This window comes from Calonectris borealis, chromosome 1, assembly GCF_964195595.1.
Source record: "Calonectris borealis chromosome 1, bCalBor7.hap1.2, whole genome shotgun sequence".
Classification (NCBI taxonomy): domain Eukaryota; kingdom Metazoa; phylum Chordata; class Aves; order Procellariiformes; family Procellariidae; genus Calonectris; species Calonectris borealis.
In genome coordinates, this window is record NC_134312.1 from 183547968 (window position 1) to 183566007 (window position 18040).

At 35.1% G+C, this 18040-nt stretch overlaps 1 protein-coding gene across 1 annotated transcript in view; it reads right to left on the minus strand.

The window, feature by feature from the left end:
* PCDH17 (protocadherin 17) overlaps positions 1–18040 on the minus strand; it is a 94568-nt gene that overhangs the window by 55058 nt on the left and 21470 nt on the right. The window contains exons 3-4 of the mRNA XM_075139147.1: positions 9637–9695; positions 9310–9482 (exon numbers count right to left, since the gene is read on the minus strand). Of these exons, the coding sequence (XP_074995248.1) occupies positions 9310–9482; positions 9637–9695 (232 nt within the window). The remainder of the gene's footprint in view (positions 1–9309; positions 9483–9636; positions 9696–18040) is intronic.

Here is an 18040-nt window from a genome sequence, read left to right on the forward strand (position 1 = left end):
GGAAATCAGGATGGGCAGTAGGTGTGCAGGGGCTGATACATGGCATGCGTTTATCACTGACATACAGAGAGTAGACAAAGTTTCACTGAGCAGTAATTAGTTAATCACACTGCAGCAAAGTACATGTTAAATGCTAAGTACTGTTGTATTATATCAGGGATTCTTGTTGTGAAGCACTACATAATCCACATTCCCTGTGATTCTCTAACACGGTGAGGTCTTCCCGTAAAAGATGATGTTGACAGACAAAAGGCTGCAGAACAGGTCAGTGCAAATGTTCCCTTTCAGTATGTTTAACATAGGACTGGACAGTATATTTCATCCTCACTTTTAATTATGGCATCATAAAATGCAAGACTAGAGTGGATTCCCTGGCCCTGGGTAGGTTAAAATAAATCTAGGTTATCGCTGACAAATGTGCATTTAACCTGTTTTAAAAACCACCAGGAAGGGGGATTCTTTAACTTACATGAGTAGCCTGCTTCAGTGCCTAGCTATCTTTATAGCAAAGTTCTCCCTCATATGTAACCTAAATAGCTCTCCCAGCAAATTAAACAAAAAGGAGATGAAAGAAAAAGCAATCACCACCCTATTTATAACAACTTTTTGTATATGGAAAGACTTTTATTACGTTTCCCCCCAGTCCTTGTTCATTTAAACAAACACAAATTCTAAACAAACACTTCTTTCAAACTTCACCCACAGGCCGTGTTTCGTAAGCCTCTATTTTCTGCTGTTATTCTACCTCTTTGTTGATTTTGAATTTGTCCAGATTTTCCTTAAAAATATCCCTACAAACTGAGTACGACAGCTGTGTCACTAATTAGTGTGATGCAACTCTGGCCCAAATTAAATTATATCACTTTTCTCCCTCTGGAAACCAGGGCATAGGAGAAAAGTAGCATGTACACAGGAAAAGGGCCACGAAAAGGGCAGACTAGATTATTGTATACAGACATTAGGAGATACTCTTTGTTCCAGAAGAACAAAATACAATTAGTATTATTCCAACTGAAGTGTTACTGAATGGAATAATTAACTCCCGTCTCTTATTTAAGACACTTCTGTTATATCTTCCCCAGCTGGGCGTAAAACTATTGATAACTACAGTCCAAGTTCAGGTTTCCAGCTAATATGCATTAGCTTTACAGTAACTTCATCTGCAGAATATTCCTCCTTTTTGGTAACAAGGATGTGGTTGGAATATGCAATGGGATTGTACCAAAACTTGACTACTATCGCTGTTTATCATAGCTGTATTTTCTGCTGACACAATAAGAGGAGATACATTCATACAATGATGATTTAAAATGAGAAAGAGAGGAGAAGATGTTGTATTTATTTTAATTGTCTCCTTTATATAACTGAATAAACAAACACACTCTCGCATATATATGTTTTTTGAAGCTATAATTCTGTGCAAGCTTAATTAAAAGAAAACTGTAAGTACACCATACAAGGACATTTTCAGACACAGACTAAGAGGCAGGAATAGACTCTCTAGTCCCGTTATAATAGTTTCCATGATATTAAGTATCCATCCAATATATGAATATGTGCCCTAAAATTTTCATTAACAAAAGTAAGCACAGGCAGAGAACATCCATTTACCACCCAGGGAAATGCATAAAGCCTGAAACAATGAAAACTGTCTATTTTCTGATTTCCTTGTTTCAAAAGTTGTTGATCTTTCTATGCCCCCACTTTTCTTTCAATTTATAAAAAGAATCTGAAAAGAAGAAATGTTAGCTGAAGATAATGATTTTGACATAGAAGGGCTTCATCTTACTGAGAACTGCAAATCCTTCTCTTGCTCTTCTAGTGGGAATAAAGCAAAAAGATAACTTATGGATTCTAAGCCTTCCAAGAACAAACTGCAGTACAATGACTGTGCTCAGCCCCGGGAAAGGCGGTGTCAAAACAGAGTACAGAAAGGAAGTAATGAGATTTACACAAGTGACAGGGGAGGGATATTCTGCTTTGTTGCCTCTAAAGTAAAGCACAAAGAAATGAGCACCAACAGCTATCGCACCCAAATGTTAGAATTTGCACTCACATCTCAGACGCAAGACTTACAGTAACAGACTTATGATCTTGAAGTGCATGTTACGCATCAATTTGCAAATAACCTTATCAAAGAAAACTCTTCTAAAATTTATTAATAATTTTATTGGTACAGTCTCGACCTTTTAAAGTGTTAGTAATGATATATCTAAATTGATTCGGTGGTGAAGCTTCCAATGAAAACAAAATACAGGACAAAAGTATAGATAATTTTCAACCACTGAATTAATTTGTAATTATAAAATAAGTAGAAATAATGGGGGGGGGGGGAATGAAATTACCTGAAAAATATAGCATAACACACCAAATGGTACATAGGTGAAGTTGCGCTGAATGGCTATAATCCCTTCTTTGTGTCACACTGACATGTTCTGTGTGTGTACAGATGCAGAAGGTTCTTTCTGCATGTTTTGAAAGTCAGTTATAGAAATTTCCCCCCTAATTTGTGGCTAAATACATTAATTTAATGTGGGATATGCTATTCACAGAACTTCACTGCTACCAGATACATGATGATAATAATCTGCCAGATGCTGAAACATGCACCTGATTAAAAACCTGGTTTGGCAGAATTCAACTCCAGTTGAAAAGCAGGATAATAGGCAATAACAGGCGGCAATAATAGGCTAAGATACTCTGATGCAAAGTGTATTCACTGTCACTTCAGCTGCCAGAATGTTTGCACTGCTTTTCTATTTTGTATCAATGAAAGCAGATAAGTAAGTAGGCGAGACATAAAGCTAATCCATGCCTTCTCCATTAGAATGCCACTTCACTTCCTTTTCTGACTTCTTCTAGGACAAACATCTGCTTCCTCAAACTTCTCCTTCCTCACCTTGCTTGAAATCCAAATCTGCTTATATACTTATGAGGAGAGCACACGACAGAGGGAAGCTATGCCTGGGAACACTCCCATCTCTGATGAGGAAGCACCAAACAAACTGGATTCTGCTTCAAAGCACACCTGATTATCGTTCAACCTGACATCACAGTGTCACTCACAAATCTAGACTCAGTATTGAAATAACTAAAATGTAAAAAGTGAACCTAAATTGACTGGTAGACTAGTAGGTAGTCTAAAAATAAAACTTAAAACCAGAAAGATATTCAACATAACTGCAACAGGGGAAAAGAAAATCTTTAATACTCTGAGTAAATAAAAGTTGGTAGATAGAAGAGTTTTGTCTTTATTTTGCTGAAATCCATCATATAATTTGCTCAATGTATAATACAGTAACAGATATGTCATAGATGATTGGGTATTAACATGAGAAATGTTATGACAATCATCTGTATAGCAAAAGCAACTGACCTGTATTCCTTTCTCTAGTTCATTAACTTAGGTTCAAAAGGAGAATATTATTCTGATCTCTCAAAAAAGGGCATTACAGAATATTTGCATAGCCTAGCTCAGCCTAGGTAAGGAAGTCTTGCAAAGGTGTTACCTAGATCGTCTTTAAATGAGTGTTTGAGATCAAGGCAGTTAGAAAATTTGAAACTTTTATGAGTACTCCTCTGACTAAAAGTGAAATATATTAATTTAAAAGTTTAATACCAATAGAAGTTTCAATATTCCCATTCACCAAGGACTTCATAAGAAGGATGAGACCAATAATAATACTGCTAATTCTCTTAAATTCAGAAGTACTGTTTCATTGAGCAATGTACTCACAGCAGAAAAGTAGGAAGGAAGTGCTGGCAGTGGCTTAAATGTCATAATGAATTTGTTAAACGCACTGTAGTGGACATCAAACAAATATAAACATGGCCTTATTCTTCATAGAAGTCTGTAATTCTACATAAATTTTCAGTCTCAAATTAAAAATCCCACTACCAGAATGAGGCCAAAATCGAATATCTCCAGGGCACTGATAAAAAATTTGGTCAATCAGAAGCAGATAAATTAACAGAATAGATAAATTAGTTTTTGTCCTATGCTAGTCTTCGTCTAGGATCACACATGTGCTCGCATAAATCACAGAAGCCAAAAAAAAAAGTAGAGAGAAAAATACCTGGAAAAGAACAAATGAAAGGGTAAAAAAAAAATCTCATTCTGTGTGGGTTTCACCTAACTGTTTCTAGAATACTACTACTACTAAATAATACTAAGAAAAGGAAAGAGATCTCAATATAATTAAGTTGTTCTTGTAGCTTGCCTAGATAACAATCAATCAGATGAAAGAATGGGTATTGCGTGCAAGTCCTGACATAGAACAGCAAGTTAGCATCTTACCTGACCATATTAAGGGTAAGCAAATTGGAAGGGACGATAGTCCTGGACATAAAGACTCTTAGGTGGCGTCAGAACAAGTAGTGCAGTCTGACAGCTATTCACATTCTGGGCACAGAGAGAATGTGATAGGAGATGTTCTGCCCAGGGGAAAAAACCTTCGGGAGGAAGCAGTGTTGAACAAAATAGTTCATGGGTTGTGTCAGCTCTGGGGGGACTCCCAGCCTCCATCAGTTTCTCAGCAGAGGCCATCACCAGCTCTGAGAACTTTGAAAAGAAATATTTCTCCACAATCTTCTTTTTCCATTATCTCATTAAGCTGATGTACTCGTAAAAGAGCCCATCATCCCCAATGGCATGGAAATCATTGGTGGTGATGTCAGCCAGCAGAAATTTGTTTGATGAACTTTCTGCACTTATCAGTCTAGACTGATTCTCACTCAGTTAAACAGAATGGATTCCTATTACAGACTCAGCAGATACAGACTTATCTACAAAGCAAGATTATGGCAAGAAAATCAGTGGATAGTTCAGAAAAAATCTTGGTAAAAAAAATCTGATAATTTCTGCCTGCTGCAGAAGGGTAATGCAGGATACTCGATTTCAGGGATCATTCTTGTTTAGAAATCAAGAATATAAATGTACAAGTTACTACAGACTCATTCCGTGAATGTGTTCAGTGGAAAAACTCAAGAGTTAACAATATTCATAGAGATTCTATACCACTGATATAGTTTTTATTCCTAAGACTGTTGCATGCAGGACTGCATCAGTAGTGATGCATACATATTTTTGTTGTGATGATGAAGAAAGAAGTATTATATTTTTAAGTTATATTTAATATCTCTTTTTTTTTTTCTGAAGATACATTCCAATCCTTTTATACTAGTCACCTATATCTTAGATTAAAATCGTGCTGTTCTACAGAGAAGCCCGGTGAGCAATACAAGTCCTAGAGGAGTCTCTTGACACCAACGCTGAAGAGTGTTCTTTTGCCCTTCCTCCAAGGAGATGCCTCCGGTTTTTGGTTTATTCTCAGGATCCGTGCTACTGTTAACGAGGCAATAGCACATGCAGAAATGCCCCCTCTATGGGATGCAGGTGCGAACGGCAAGCAAACGTGTTGAAAAAAGATGAATGCACAGTAATAAAGCAAAAACTGAACAACAAAGCTACCCAATTTGGAGATACTTAATCCCTTGGATATTTTTGACAATGGCATGAAAATGTAGATTTCTGTTAAAGCAAGAAAACACAGACAGCAAAAACCGAAATAAAAAGGACGGAAAAATTCCTGGGAAAATCTAAGAAAGATGACGGTTTATGAGTAACTACAAAAATGTCCATAACCCTATATTGTTTTACTGATTATAAGGTAAACACATCCATGATTCATTAAGAAAAGTATAGAATGCATATCTTGCTGTTGTACTGCTTCCTTGTAGATATCATTTATGGTTTATGATCTCATTTTCAGCTTTGGATATCTTTTCAAGAAATACAGATTATTGCTGTTATACTTAAACCGTACCAAGCAAAAAGATTATTCTGTTATTTAAATATAAAATGTGAATAATATATGCTACTTCAGGTGGAACAAACAGGTAACGACAGATGTGTTCAAAACTATTAATTCTTGTAAGACTTTTAAGTAGGGTGATCTCAAACTGTCCAAACTAGTGATGGGGTTTAAAGTCTCAGCAACAGAAGTGAAAAAAAGTAAACAAAACAAATCTATCTAAAACCATTCTATTGAAAGAGTAGCAGGCATATGGAACAAGCTGCTTAGTAAGACAGCTGATTCAGATAGCATAAGAAAGCTTAACAAACAGCTAGATATTTTTATGCAGAAAGTGGTTTGGAATTCACAGCAAGAGGATATATGGTGGAGATAACTAAAATGAGACATGCTTATTTTAACATAAGACTTACTGTCCTGATAACTTTTATTGGGTTGGGGTTTTTTCCCCTTTCGTTCCATGAAGGCCAAGTGATGAGCTTTCATAAACTTTTCATAATGATACCTAATTTGCATTATCTTTCCCACTTGTGTGAATGTTTACAATCACCACCAGACAAAACTTGCTACCTGGAGATATTTTCCTTGAAATCAAATATTTTAACTGTAAACTTACTGAGGCTTTACCATCCACTGTTTTCACTATTTTAATACAAATCATAAAGTAAGCTTGATTGCCTTCCATCCCATGCTGAAATCAGAAGATGTCTTGCCTACAGAAATTATTTTTTCATAAAATTTCCGACTTCTCTATTACTGACAGAAGCACAACTGCTGTAGTGCTACTGACACAATTTTTGTCTCAATTTAATTTTCAAGCTGTCTAGGCTAGAGTTGCTCAAAACTGTAGTTAAACTACCGGTACCGCCAGCCTTCTTATTACTGCCATGGGTAGAATGGGACCCGTGACAATAGTGTTTGGAATTATATACAGAGGATATCAAACTCAAACTTAACTAATTTTAAATTAAGAATCTCAAGTCAAGATCCTGAATTCACAGTTAATCCTGATCATTTTTCAAAAATGCCAGAAGATCTAGTAATTAGCACTGTTCTAAAAGCAGAAGTTAAACTATTTTAAATATCTTTAAACAACAATAATTAAGCCTGAAACTTTGCTACAAAATAGTTAATTCCTATCACTGCGCCCAACCCAGAATGATGACAGAACCCCAACTTCTGATACTGCTTCAGGTGCTGCCATAGACAATTTTTTCTAGCAAGCTGCCCATCTTCTTTTCCCGGAAAACAATTTTTCTCTAAAGAAAATGCAATCCTTTTTCTATCCTAATCACATATGTCGTATTTCTCACCCTCCTTCAACTTGGCTTATGACTAGAGAAAGCAATTTTGTTTATCTTCTTTCAAAAGAGAAAAGTTACTTTGGGCTAACAGCCCTAATCTTACTAAGCTCAATGACAAGCGATCATTGATTTCATTGGGAACACCACATTGCACCACATTTGTTATTGCAGTGATCTGTAACCCCATAAGGTGCTCGCTGCAGGTTCAGTTTTCATAATATGCCAATGATTTTATTACAGCACACTTGAGACGGAAGGGTTCGTACAAGTAAACAAATGGTTATCATTACCATTTGTAATTATATTTGGGGGAAAAAAAAGAAAAGGAAAAGAAAAAGAAAAAAAAGTAGTGTATCTCTCTATCCTCATTCTTTTTTTTTTTCCTCAGTAAGAAAATTCACATAAACACCCGCTGCTGCAGTTCAGTGGCTGACAGTACTTAACATTCACAGTTCAATGTATGTTTAATAAGAATGTGAGGGATTCATACGAGTCACCAGAATAAGTTGTTTCTTGATGAATAGGGCCCCTCATCTAGATACAATGACAAGTGCGAACCTCCATATAATTCTTTGCATTACAATGAAAATAAGCAACAGGAATGGTTGGCTTAATCTGCTAGAGTTTTTATATTTTGATCACTGTTGGACTTGATGCTGCTGGACAAACTGCAATATTATGAACCCTGGCCATACAGTCCTTTTCTAAAAAAACACACATTTTTAATCTGAGTAGTAAATATTTTTGCTAACGAAACTTTTAAAATTTTAGAACTCTTTCTTGGCTATACTTGATAGAGATCCAGAGATTTTTCTTTTTCTTACACAAAACTGAGAAAATTAGACACACACTCAAACAGCTTCTTTAAAAAAAAAAAAGGCCAGTACTGCATCTTTATACAGATCAATGTCCAATTATAAGCAGAGAGTTGCTGTGGCAAAAGGTCAGGAAAAAATAATCTTTCTGGCATTTATTACTTGGAAAATAAGGTCATATATGAGGTCAACCTTCAAATATATACAGAATAAATTATACTGCAGCATTTTAAATATTTTACACAGCAAAAATTATATTGCAATCTCAACATAATAAAAAAAATGAAGTTGAACATGTATTTCCTGGTGACTGTACTACAGATCAGACTAGGCTAAGAGGCAAAAAAACCTATGTCCAATTAGTCAACAATTAATAACAAGCTTGTAATATATTTCTGCTTAATTATAAATATAGTTTCTTATTTAGGCTGACTTATTTAATAATCTTTTAACTGTCTTTAACACTGAATCATCTTCCCCACAACAAACTAAAATAATAGCAAGCATACAAAACATTTAAAAATAATTCAGTGGTGCACTTCCTTATTGCTTACAGCCTAGAAGTAAAACACAAACACACACAATGCTGGAGTACTCAGTCTGTCTGATGCTTTTAAAAAAAAAGGAAGTGTTTCTTTTGAAATAAAAGACCTCATAATTAGATAGAACACATCTGGAAGAAATTAATTGGACACAGAGTTTGAGGAAATAAACATGCTTGCTTGTCAGAATGAATGCTTGCAGAGAGCACTGTCATTGTCCTGATATAAGTCATTTTAGCTGTTTCACAGCCACTCATCTTTGGTACCTCCACAGGATGTGAATGAAATTATACTGAAAATCAGATTATATTATTATTTAACACTTCTCACACTACTATTAATTGTGAAATCAATATTACAAATAGGAAAATACATCCATGAAATGAAAACATCTCCTGATCCATTTTTACTCGTCTGATATCCCAAGTCTCTTTTCTTTTCCTCGTCTGCTAACTATGTGAGGAATGTAAATGACTGGCATTCTTTTATCTGTTGCAGTCATGTCTAGTTTGAATTTCCAAATCATGCTTTGGCAGAAGGACTGTATATAATATATAACAGGCAATGCCAGTGGAGATAAAATATATTCTAATAATTTTAGAAAGGTACTAATTTTTTTTTTTTAATCTACTTTGGATATTTGCGGTTTCGTTTCATGTTCATTCTGAAAGATACTGAGCATTCTTTGCTCTGGGCTAGCTACAAGATTTACTGTTTTCTCTGATAGTATTATCAGTGGGCCATTCCACCCTGATAAACTGCAACTGCAATACTAATAGGTTTATAATTATGGCTTAAACTTTACACTTTTGTAAGCATTGGAGGCTTCACTCACCTTGTTCAAGTGGCTGGCTTTTAGTTGAAGTAGTTTTCATCTTGAGTGCCTCCCTAACAGACATGTCACAGCAGGAGCCTTTGTTAGTGTCTTGGTCACTGTCAGCCTGATCACTGTCCCCATGCCCGCTGTCCCTCAAGCTGGCTCTTTCTGGATCCTTGAACGTGGAGCTACTGAAATACATATTGGAAAAAAAAAAAAAGAAAAAGAAAAAAGAGAGAGAGAGAGTTGTATTTACTTGTTCTAAGTTGAATTGTAGTCTCTGGCAAAGCAATTTTGACAAGAATGCAAATGGGGAAGCCGAGAAAGTTATTTAATAGGCCTTACCTTTGAACAAACTGCTGCCTGCTGCCCATGTAATTGGGCTCTGCGGGAAAATTGTCTGTCTGTGAAAGAGAAGGAAAAAAATACGTATAGTTGTACACTGGACAAATCTCCTGCAGAGCAACAAGATTTCCTAGAGGAGAAATGATTAATAATTCAAAAATTCCCTTAATCTTCAGATTTGTACATTTTAATTAAATTGGAAAATGCTGGTATGTAATTATGTGCTCAGAACAATTAAATGATTCCGGTCCACAAATTACCTGCTAAAGTAAACAATAAGGCGCCAATAAGTGGCATTCTCTGTTAGTAATCTGATAGATGACACTGTTTATGTTTTTTCATTAGTTAGATATTAAGACTGATGGTTATTGAAAATGAGAGAAAAAATTACTTTTGCATATTCCAAAAGTGAATTATTCAATAATACTAATTTTTAATCATAATTACATCATCTACTGGGATTTTGAGGCCCTACTGCAATACAATTTCATATATTGCTATATTACTCTTGAATTGAAAAAAAAAAAAAAATCAAGAAAATTTGTGGCTGATTAGCTGTGGGGTTTTTTTTAAATGCTACTGGAAAAGTACACGTATGAAAATATTTGGATTTTCTCTCTTTAATATTCATCAGTATTAATAGCTATGTCAGAATAATGAGAACCACACATGCAAACAAGAACCTTAAATGATTGTTGTAGACAAGTAGTTTTTAAAAGAAGATACTTTCATTAAGTCTGTCATGAGTATATTTTTAGCAGCATGATCTAAGTAACTGTAGAAGCAGAAGTATTTACAGCATCCAGACCAACATGGAGTCCTGCCAAAGGGAACTGAATTCCCCTGTTATCATCAGCTGAAGTTCTTTGGGAGAGAGAGAGACTGCATCTTTCACAAAACTCCATATACTGTACATTCACACACGTCACTTCTTCTTGCAGCTGACCTAGTGACAGAGCTTCTACTGTTTTCTGCATCACTTCGTATCACACCACTATGCTTCGCAGCAGCTATGAGTTTTGCAACAGCATCTAACGTATCAGTATCGGTAACACAGGCAGTGCTCGATTAATGGAGCAGAAGGCCTCAGGTAAGATTTAATGTCGCACAACAAGTGTTTACACAAGTGACTGGTCTCCTAGATACTTGTTTTTCCCCACTCCATTTTTTTAGCGTTGTTTTGGTTTTATAGGTAGGTGGTCATTAGAAATATTTGCTACTGCTTGTATGGTTGGAATATTGGAGCTTGGAAAAGATGCATGAAGTTGCATCAGAAATTTAACAGTCTCTGCTCTTTGCAATTGAAAATAGGTAGCCACCTGCCACTCTCAAGGTACATGTGAAATAGATGTGCTTATATACCATGGATATCCTGTGTGATTTAGGGAAGGGATGGAAGGTATGTTGCTCTTCTGTTCAGCATGTATGAAGTCAATTTACACCACACTTTCTTCTTGTTTCTAGTTAAATCCTTTGGTTCAAAAATTAGGGTTATAACACACATTGTATTCACATTTGGAAGCTGTTTCTAATTTAAGCTGTGGAGTACATAGCATTGTATATGTCATTACAAAAATAATCTGATGTTTTATCAGTGAATTTTCTTTTACGATAAACTGTATGACAGAATCAGGTTTTACTTGTCTGTTTTCAAAATATAACATAAAGCACCTATACTTACAATTCTAAATTATTTTTTTGTCATATCAAAATTGCACATAATTTGGAAATCTGGGTGTTTATGTCCAACTTGTTCTTCAGCAGCATTTTTAAAAGACGGGCTTATGAAAGTTCTTAAATACTGCCTAAGAAATGCAAACAAGACGAAATATTACAGAAGGAAAATTCTGAAGATCTGGGACATCAAACTCAGTGTTGTGTCACTACTTTTCCAAGTCAGCATTTCAGAAGCTGATAATTTCAGCTACAGGTATACAAACTTTTTAAAATCTGACCACTTGAATTAGGGGGCAGTTTAGTGCTTTGAGCTTAAAAACAGACAAGATCCTGGTTTTAATATATGCAATTAGAATAAAAGCTTGTCTTAACTTTGAACATGTTTCAAGTTATAAAAGCAAACACTGAAAACAAAAAAAAAAGGAAGAAATGGAGGTGCAAAGATAAATGTTTCAGCATTCTTATATGTAATCTCTTAAATGTAGCACATAATATTTTAGAAGCAGCCTTAATTCTGACGTTTATTCTATTCTTGTCACAAATTGTAAGCTAATATCTCTCTTGTGTGCAGCAAATCCACCTCATATATATACACACATTTATAATCATTATGACACTCACAGAGCCCTATAATTCTCAATCCAAATAAACTTTTATAATTGTAGAACTCATGTCTATTTTCTAGGTCTAATATCTAAACTATAGATGCCCAGGAAAACTGACCTTATGCTTTTACTTACGTAAGAAATCTACCTCCTCCTAAACACAGCTGCTACTAGAATCAACATTTCCATTTTTCATGTCATTGTCAGGCAAAATGACCACTATAAACTATCTTTTCATCAATTCTCTGTCATTAGAAAAGTCGGACTTTTGCCCTCGAATTAATTATAACACCTCCTTAAAGGTGATGCTGAGAACTTATCTATAAGCTGGACCACAGTAAGAACTGGTCGTACTTTTTGTTTCTGCTTTTTCATTGCAAAGAAAGCATTTCACACACCCTGGACTAGCCAAGATATAAATTTTAAAATAGAAGTTATGACCTCAACTTAGCTGCTGTCTTAAAAATGGGAGCTGCTTCTGAGAAATTCTGTATTTATGGTAATCATTAATGACCTTTAACTCGATAATAATTTGACCAATTTCCTTTATATTGTATTTTGCAGCAACACAAACAGTTGGGTGCCATGTTACAGTGAGTTCATCACTGCAAAAGAACAAGTGTAAATACTTGATAACCATATACAGCCACAGAACTCAGAGTTGAATTCTTTTCTTTCTGCTCTAAAAGCGTTAAACCTTTTCCTGTGAACTATGAAAGTATGATGCTTGTGTTGAGCTGTAACAAAGCATCCCGAGATACAGGCAGCAAAGAGAGAATTGCTTCATGTATGAGAATATCTATACAAAAATTGGGTTGATGAGCAAGCATTTAATTTTAAGGCTACGCAGTTTAGAGGAATCTTAGAAAGGTAAGCATCCGCTTCACAACGGATTACAGAGGGATATGAATGTCTAACTCCCTTAAACACTTTTTTTTTTTTAATCCCAGCTGAAGTGAGAGGTCATATATTTAAAATTTTTACACTTTAACATCAATGGAAGTGATATTACACATTTCAGCTCATGCATTAATCATACCTCTTTACACTGCATAACTGTAACTCCGAGAAATGAGTGCTACTTTAAAAATCTATCAGTAGCAAATAAACTCTTTGTTCTTCTCTGGGTATACAGCCTTTTCTAGGAAATCAGAACCACCGTGTCTCTCTGTTTACCTCCAGTTTTAAAGTAGGTTTCAGTTCACCTGCAGATAACCATCTAAAAGCTAGTCACCTACTCTAAGCTAATCAGTTAAGATCCCTGTAGAAATATTAGAGACATACAAGGTAATTCATCCCATTTTGGGCATCTAGCTTTAGGTACATACTGCTTATAGGGGAATCTAGATGACCAGCAAGATGCTCAGTGTAATAGCTAAAGCTAAGTAAGATGCATTGTATCAGAAGTGAATTATCTGGAATTACAACCTCCTGATAAATAACTAAAAATTACTCAAATGCCAGCACCGTTAACTTCCTGAAGAACAAAATAAAACAAGTTCCACCCTCACCCTCCCCCAAGAAAACTCCCAGAAACAATCCATCTCTAAAAGTCACCGGAGTTAAATGCAAAGACATGTTTCCTGTCTCTGTGATTCAAGGTTGAGAGCTGGAGTATCAATTAGGTCACCAACTATTAAGATACAAGTTCTTCAGTAGGAAGAAAACATACTGGGACAAATGGTCTCTAAAACTAAAGCAAAAGCAGAACTGTCCACTGGCCTGGTTAGATACGGGAGAACTAAAAAGTCTGTGATGTCAGCCCAACTGTCCATAGGTCCCCTAGAGAAGAGGTCCTGTTTTTACGGCTCATTTTCACAGATTAGTGGAACCAGTTCATCTCCAATGAGAGTATGCTGTTAAACCATTCAACAGATATACTTTTTCACAGTTGCTACAATGGTCCCTTAAAAATACTTTCTTCCATCTATCTGTCCTAATATGTGACCCTAGAGTGAATTTGAAATTTTAGGAACACTGCCGTTACTGTGATGTTGCAGAAAAATTCCTGAGGATTTCTGTACACATGTTTAATACAGCTTTCTCAGAATGATGAGGCTCATAAAAAATGCCATCTTGAAAGAGATCAGAATGCATATAAACCTTTCAAAAGCTGCCAAAATTTAAAAAAGAGGGTTACTACCTTTCAGAGAATATCTTACAGTTTGATTATTTTACCTTTTTCATCGGGGAGTTGAGGAGGAGGAAAGTAGAAGAACAGGCAAATTAAACCTGTACAAAATACACTGTTACCGATATGGGATTTCATGTGTGACAATATAATTGCTGCAGTCTAATAAGGGGACTTGAAGAATCATTTATTGGCCAGTGTTTGCATGAGCAACATGTAGAACATCCTTCAAGTGCTATCATCAACTCTCTGTGAAACCATTCATTCTACTACAGGTGTTAGGGCTTGCATATTAAGACCACACAGGGGCTTAGATAAACTACAATTGTTGCCAACTATTGCTCTCATATGGCGAATTTGGAATACTGAATTTTATAAATTCAAAATAAAACCATTCAGAAGCTTGAAAGTCAACTGTTAAGGTTCTACTAATTAATTCTTGAATGGCTATGATTTCCAAAAGTTTCGTTTAGAGAAAGGAAAATGAAACATTATGGCCAAGAACAGAGTATCAGAAACAAATTCCTCATAGGATACATTAACCTTAAATAATCTCATAAGAAAAAAAAAAAAAAGTGAAAGCTTCATCACTGGAAACAGTTTGAACCAGCCTGGGCAAAGCATTACACAATGAATTATGGGGAATATTTTTAGCAATGGGCTACATTAATCTCTTTTCCTTTTTTTTTTTTTTTTTAGTAAGTTCACGATCACAAGGTATATGTGTTTACTTCTGTTGAAATGTTTTGATATTTTTATAAATAAAAAGGAGTTCCACTGTGGCTCTACATGCGTGTTTGTGTTTGTTTTTTTTTTTTTTCAAAAAAGTCATGATTAAAATTACAGGCTTATATTAATCGATCGGTTTTCAGGGGTTCTACTATTGTTCAGTAAGACAATGGTAGAGGACTTCACAAGGCTTCTGCTTTCAAGAATTCCTATAAAAAGCAGGCTGTCTATTAAAAATTAGTTGTTCTTAGCTATTTTCCTTTTTTTTTTTTCTGTTTAATCAAAGTTTTTGTTATACCACAATTCTGAAGATTTCTAGCAATCTTTGGTGTATTCCATACTGTTTGAATAAAATTAGTGAAAAATAAAAGAAAAAGTTTTCTATTTGACAGGTCTCTCTCCTAAAAAAAAGTCTTAAAATCAACATGATTACAAAGAAAAAGACAGGGAAAGTGAGAGAGAGAAAGGGCGGGGAGAGACAGAAATGCAATATTTAAGTATTCTTGACAAATTATGCCCAGAAATAATTGTCATGTTAGGGAAAGATGTATTCTAAAACGTAAAAGAAAAGGACTTAAACATTAATCAGATTTATGAATATTAGGCTACTAGAATATTCATAATTTTTTCTCAGAATTACAAGAACAAGTATCACATTTTCAGAAATGATTCAATGCAACTCCATTTTATGTAGGTGTTCATACCTGGGACTATAATAAAGCAAAATGTCTTTGCTGACTCTAACTTCTTTTTAATTAAACATTAAATGCAAAAATGAAATGAAACATCTCTTCTCTTTATCAGACTGCCACTTAATATGTAACTCAAGCATCTTCTGTGTCTTTTCTTGAAAAGCTTAATTCTGAGTGTTCACCCTTCCTCCATGAAACAAAGACCTTATATAATGGCAATCACTTTTCAAGACAAAAGAACTGTATTCTGCCAAATCTAGTTTTGAAAGAGCAGACAATTGTCTTCATTTTGTTAGGAACAGTTTGTGTTCAACATAGTACAATTTTTTCACAAAGACTCCTCAGTATAAGACTGCCAGTGAGTGTATATACTTAGCCTGAAGTAGTAGTTTTTGATTTCACCAGACTTCCTTCATTAAGAAAATGTATTAGTCCAATAGCAAAAATAATAATTAAAAAAAAAACCCAAACTGGGCATAAACTTCTAATAAGTTATTCTACCTTTTTGAAGGACAAAATTAAATAGGTTGCTTTAACAAATCTTGTCCTAATATGTGCTCTCCACTCTCATTCTTTTGAAAATGTTTTTGAGACATAATTTATATGACATGTACATATTTGGGAAGTTTCACACTTGCTGCAAAATGTGTATTTTGGTGTTACAAGACCTACAGTGTGTTTATGTGAATTTCTGACATATGTAACATTCTTCAAAAGCACACTAAAAACACAGGGCAACAAAAACAGTCAGATCCACAAGGCAATATCATTCACCAGGCTGCTGTACTCTTTTTTGAAGAGTGTTGGTGGCTCATGTTTTCTCTTTCTCTTGAATGAGAAAAGCAAAACTGTGAGGGAAAGAGGTCCTGAGCTATTCAGTCAAATGCACAGTGACTTCTGAAAAGTGAAACTCTGAGGACAGATACTACCATCCTTTCCTGTAAGTGAAGGAATGCAGATTCTCCCCATATAAATACGTGGTCCATGTACTTTTTTCTCTTAGCCAGTACCATATTTGTTACCAAAAAAAATTATTATTGATTTATTGTTTAATCATTCATATTAAGGCATTGCAGATATTTCAGTTGTGTTTGTAATACTGGTTTACTGAAAACAATTATTTCTTAAATTTTTACAAGAGTTTACTCTGCAATGTACAAGGCACAAAAGAATACAGAAGCCTAGACTGTACACTGTAGGATTTAATACAGTGCAAGGATTAGAAGTCACAAGGTCCAGGCAAGCTTCCTCTCACCTCGTTGATGGTTGCACCAAGCCTGAAGGCTGAAGAAGCTAGAAAGGTCACTATAGAGAGACACATTTTTAAGTGACCCTGGCAAAAAAGTAGACTTAAAAGACACTCAAAAGATGAGTGAGACCAGATCCTGATCAGATTTTTTTAATATGAAATAAAAGATTGAAGCCTTTCAGGAACAAGTTTGCCTCTTCTTCAGTGGGGAAGTCAGCTTAACAAAAGCCTTCAACTCCTCTGACAGAACAGACGCAGGATATATGTTTAAATGCAGATTTCTCTCTCTAAGAAAGATGGGACTAGGAAAAAGTGTGGAAGCTGAACCCAAAACTTCCTTCTACTGAAAAGGGATTCAAGAAGATTTTCCAAACCAAACTCGAATTGCTGTTTGTTTCACAGTAGTTTCAGGTTTCTGAGCCTCATTTTATTTTGCACTGGAGGAACATGAAACGTAAGCATATAATGAAATTATCATGGTCTGGGAAGAGAATGTGGAAAGTTGTCAAATGGGACTAGGAAGATGTAATTGTAATATGAGCTTTTAAGATTATCTACTTTTTGGAGAAGGGGCAAGATCAGAACATAGGAAGGGGTGCCAAACATCAGACTACATAAAGAGCTCAAGCTGGAAGTACAATAGCTCTGTTTCTGCTATCACAACGTCAATAAATAAACATAATGAAATTCATGACACATTATTGCCTTGCTCTGTATTGCCTCTATTCATTTAAAAATGATGAACACATCTAAAATAATTCACAACTTGTCAAATGCCTATGAGCAGTGCAGTTAGACTGGTGCTTTAGGAGGCATTCACAAAGATCTTACGAGAGAGCTTGATATGACTTATATCAAAGTAAAGATGGAAGTATGGGAAAACAGAACAATAATTACTTCACCTGAATCTGCTAGTACAGTTGCATCCAATGTATTTACACTGTTCACCAATGATATGTACTTACTGAAGCTACTCTGTCAATAAAAACCACATTAAGAACCTTTTGAAAGAGCTTCCCTGTCAATTAGGCTGCAGATACATTCTATCGCTCCAGTTTTCCTGTCAATTTAATATACTGGATCATATTAACAGTACTGGCTTGTCAATAAGGCAAATCCAAATCCTATTAATGGCGTTATACTGCCAATATAATCAGCTTCCTATTCATCCAGCTCCCCAATATTTGGGAAAGCTGTGAAATGGGATTATAAGGTTAGGTTACATACATCTGTCTCTATATTACATAAACATTTCAGGAATTGTATCATGGTGTGTAAAAAAACACATGTAATCACATTTTTCCATTACGTAAACTTCAGA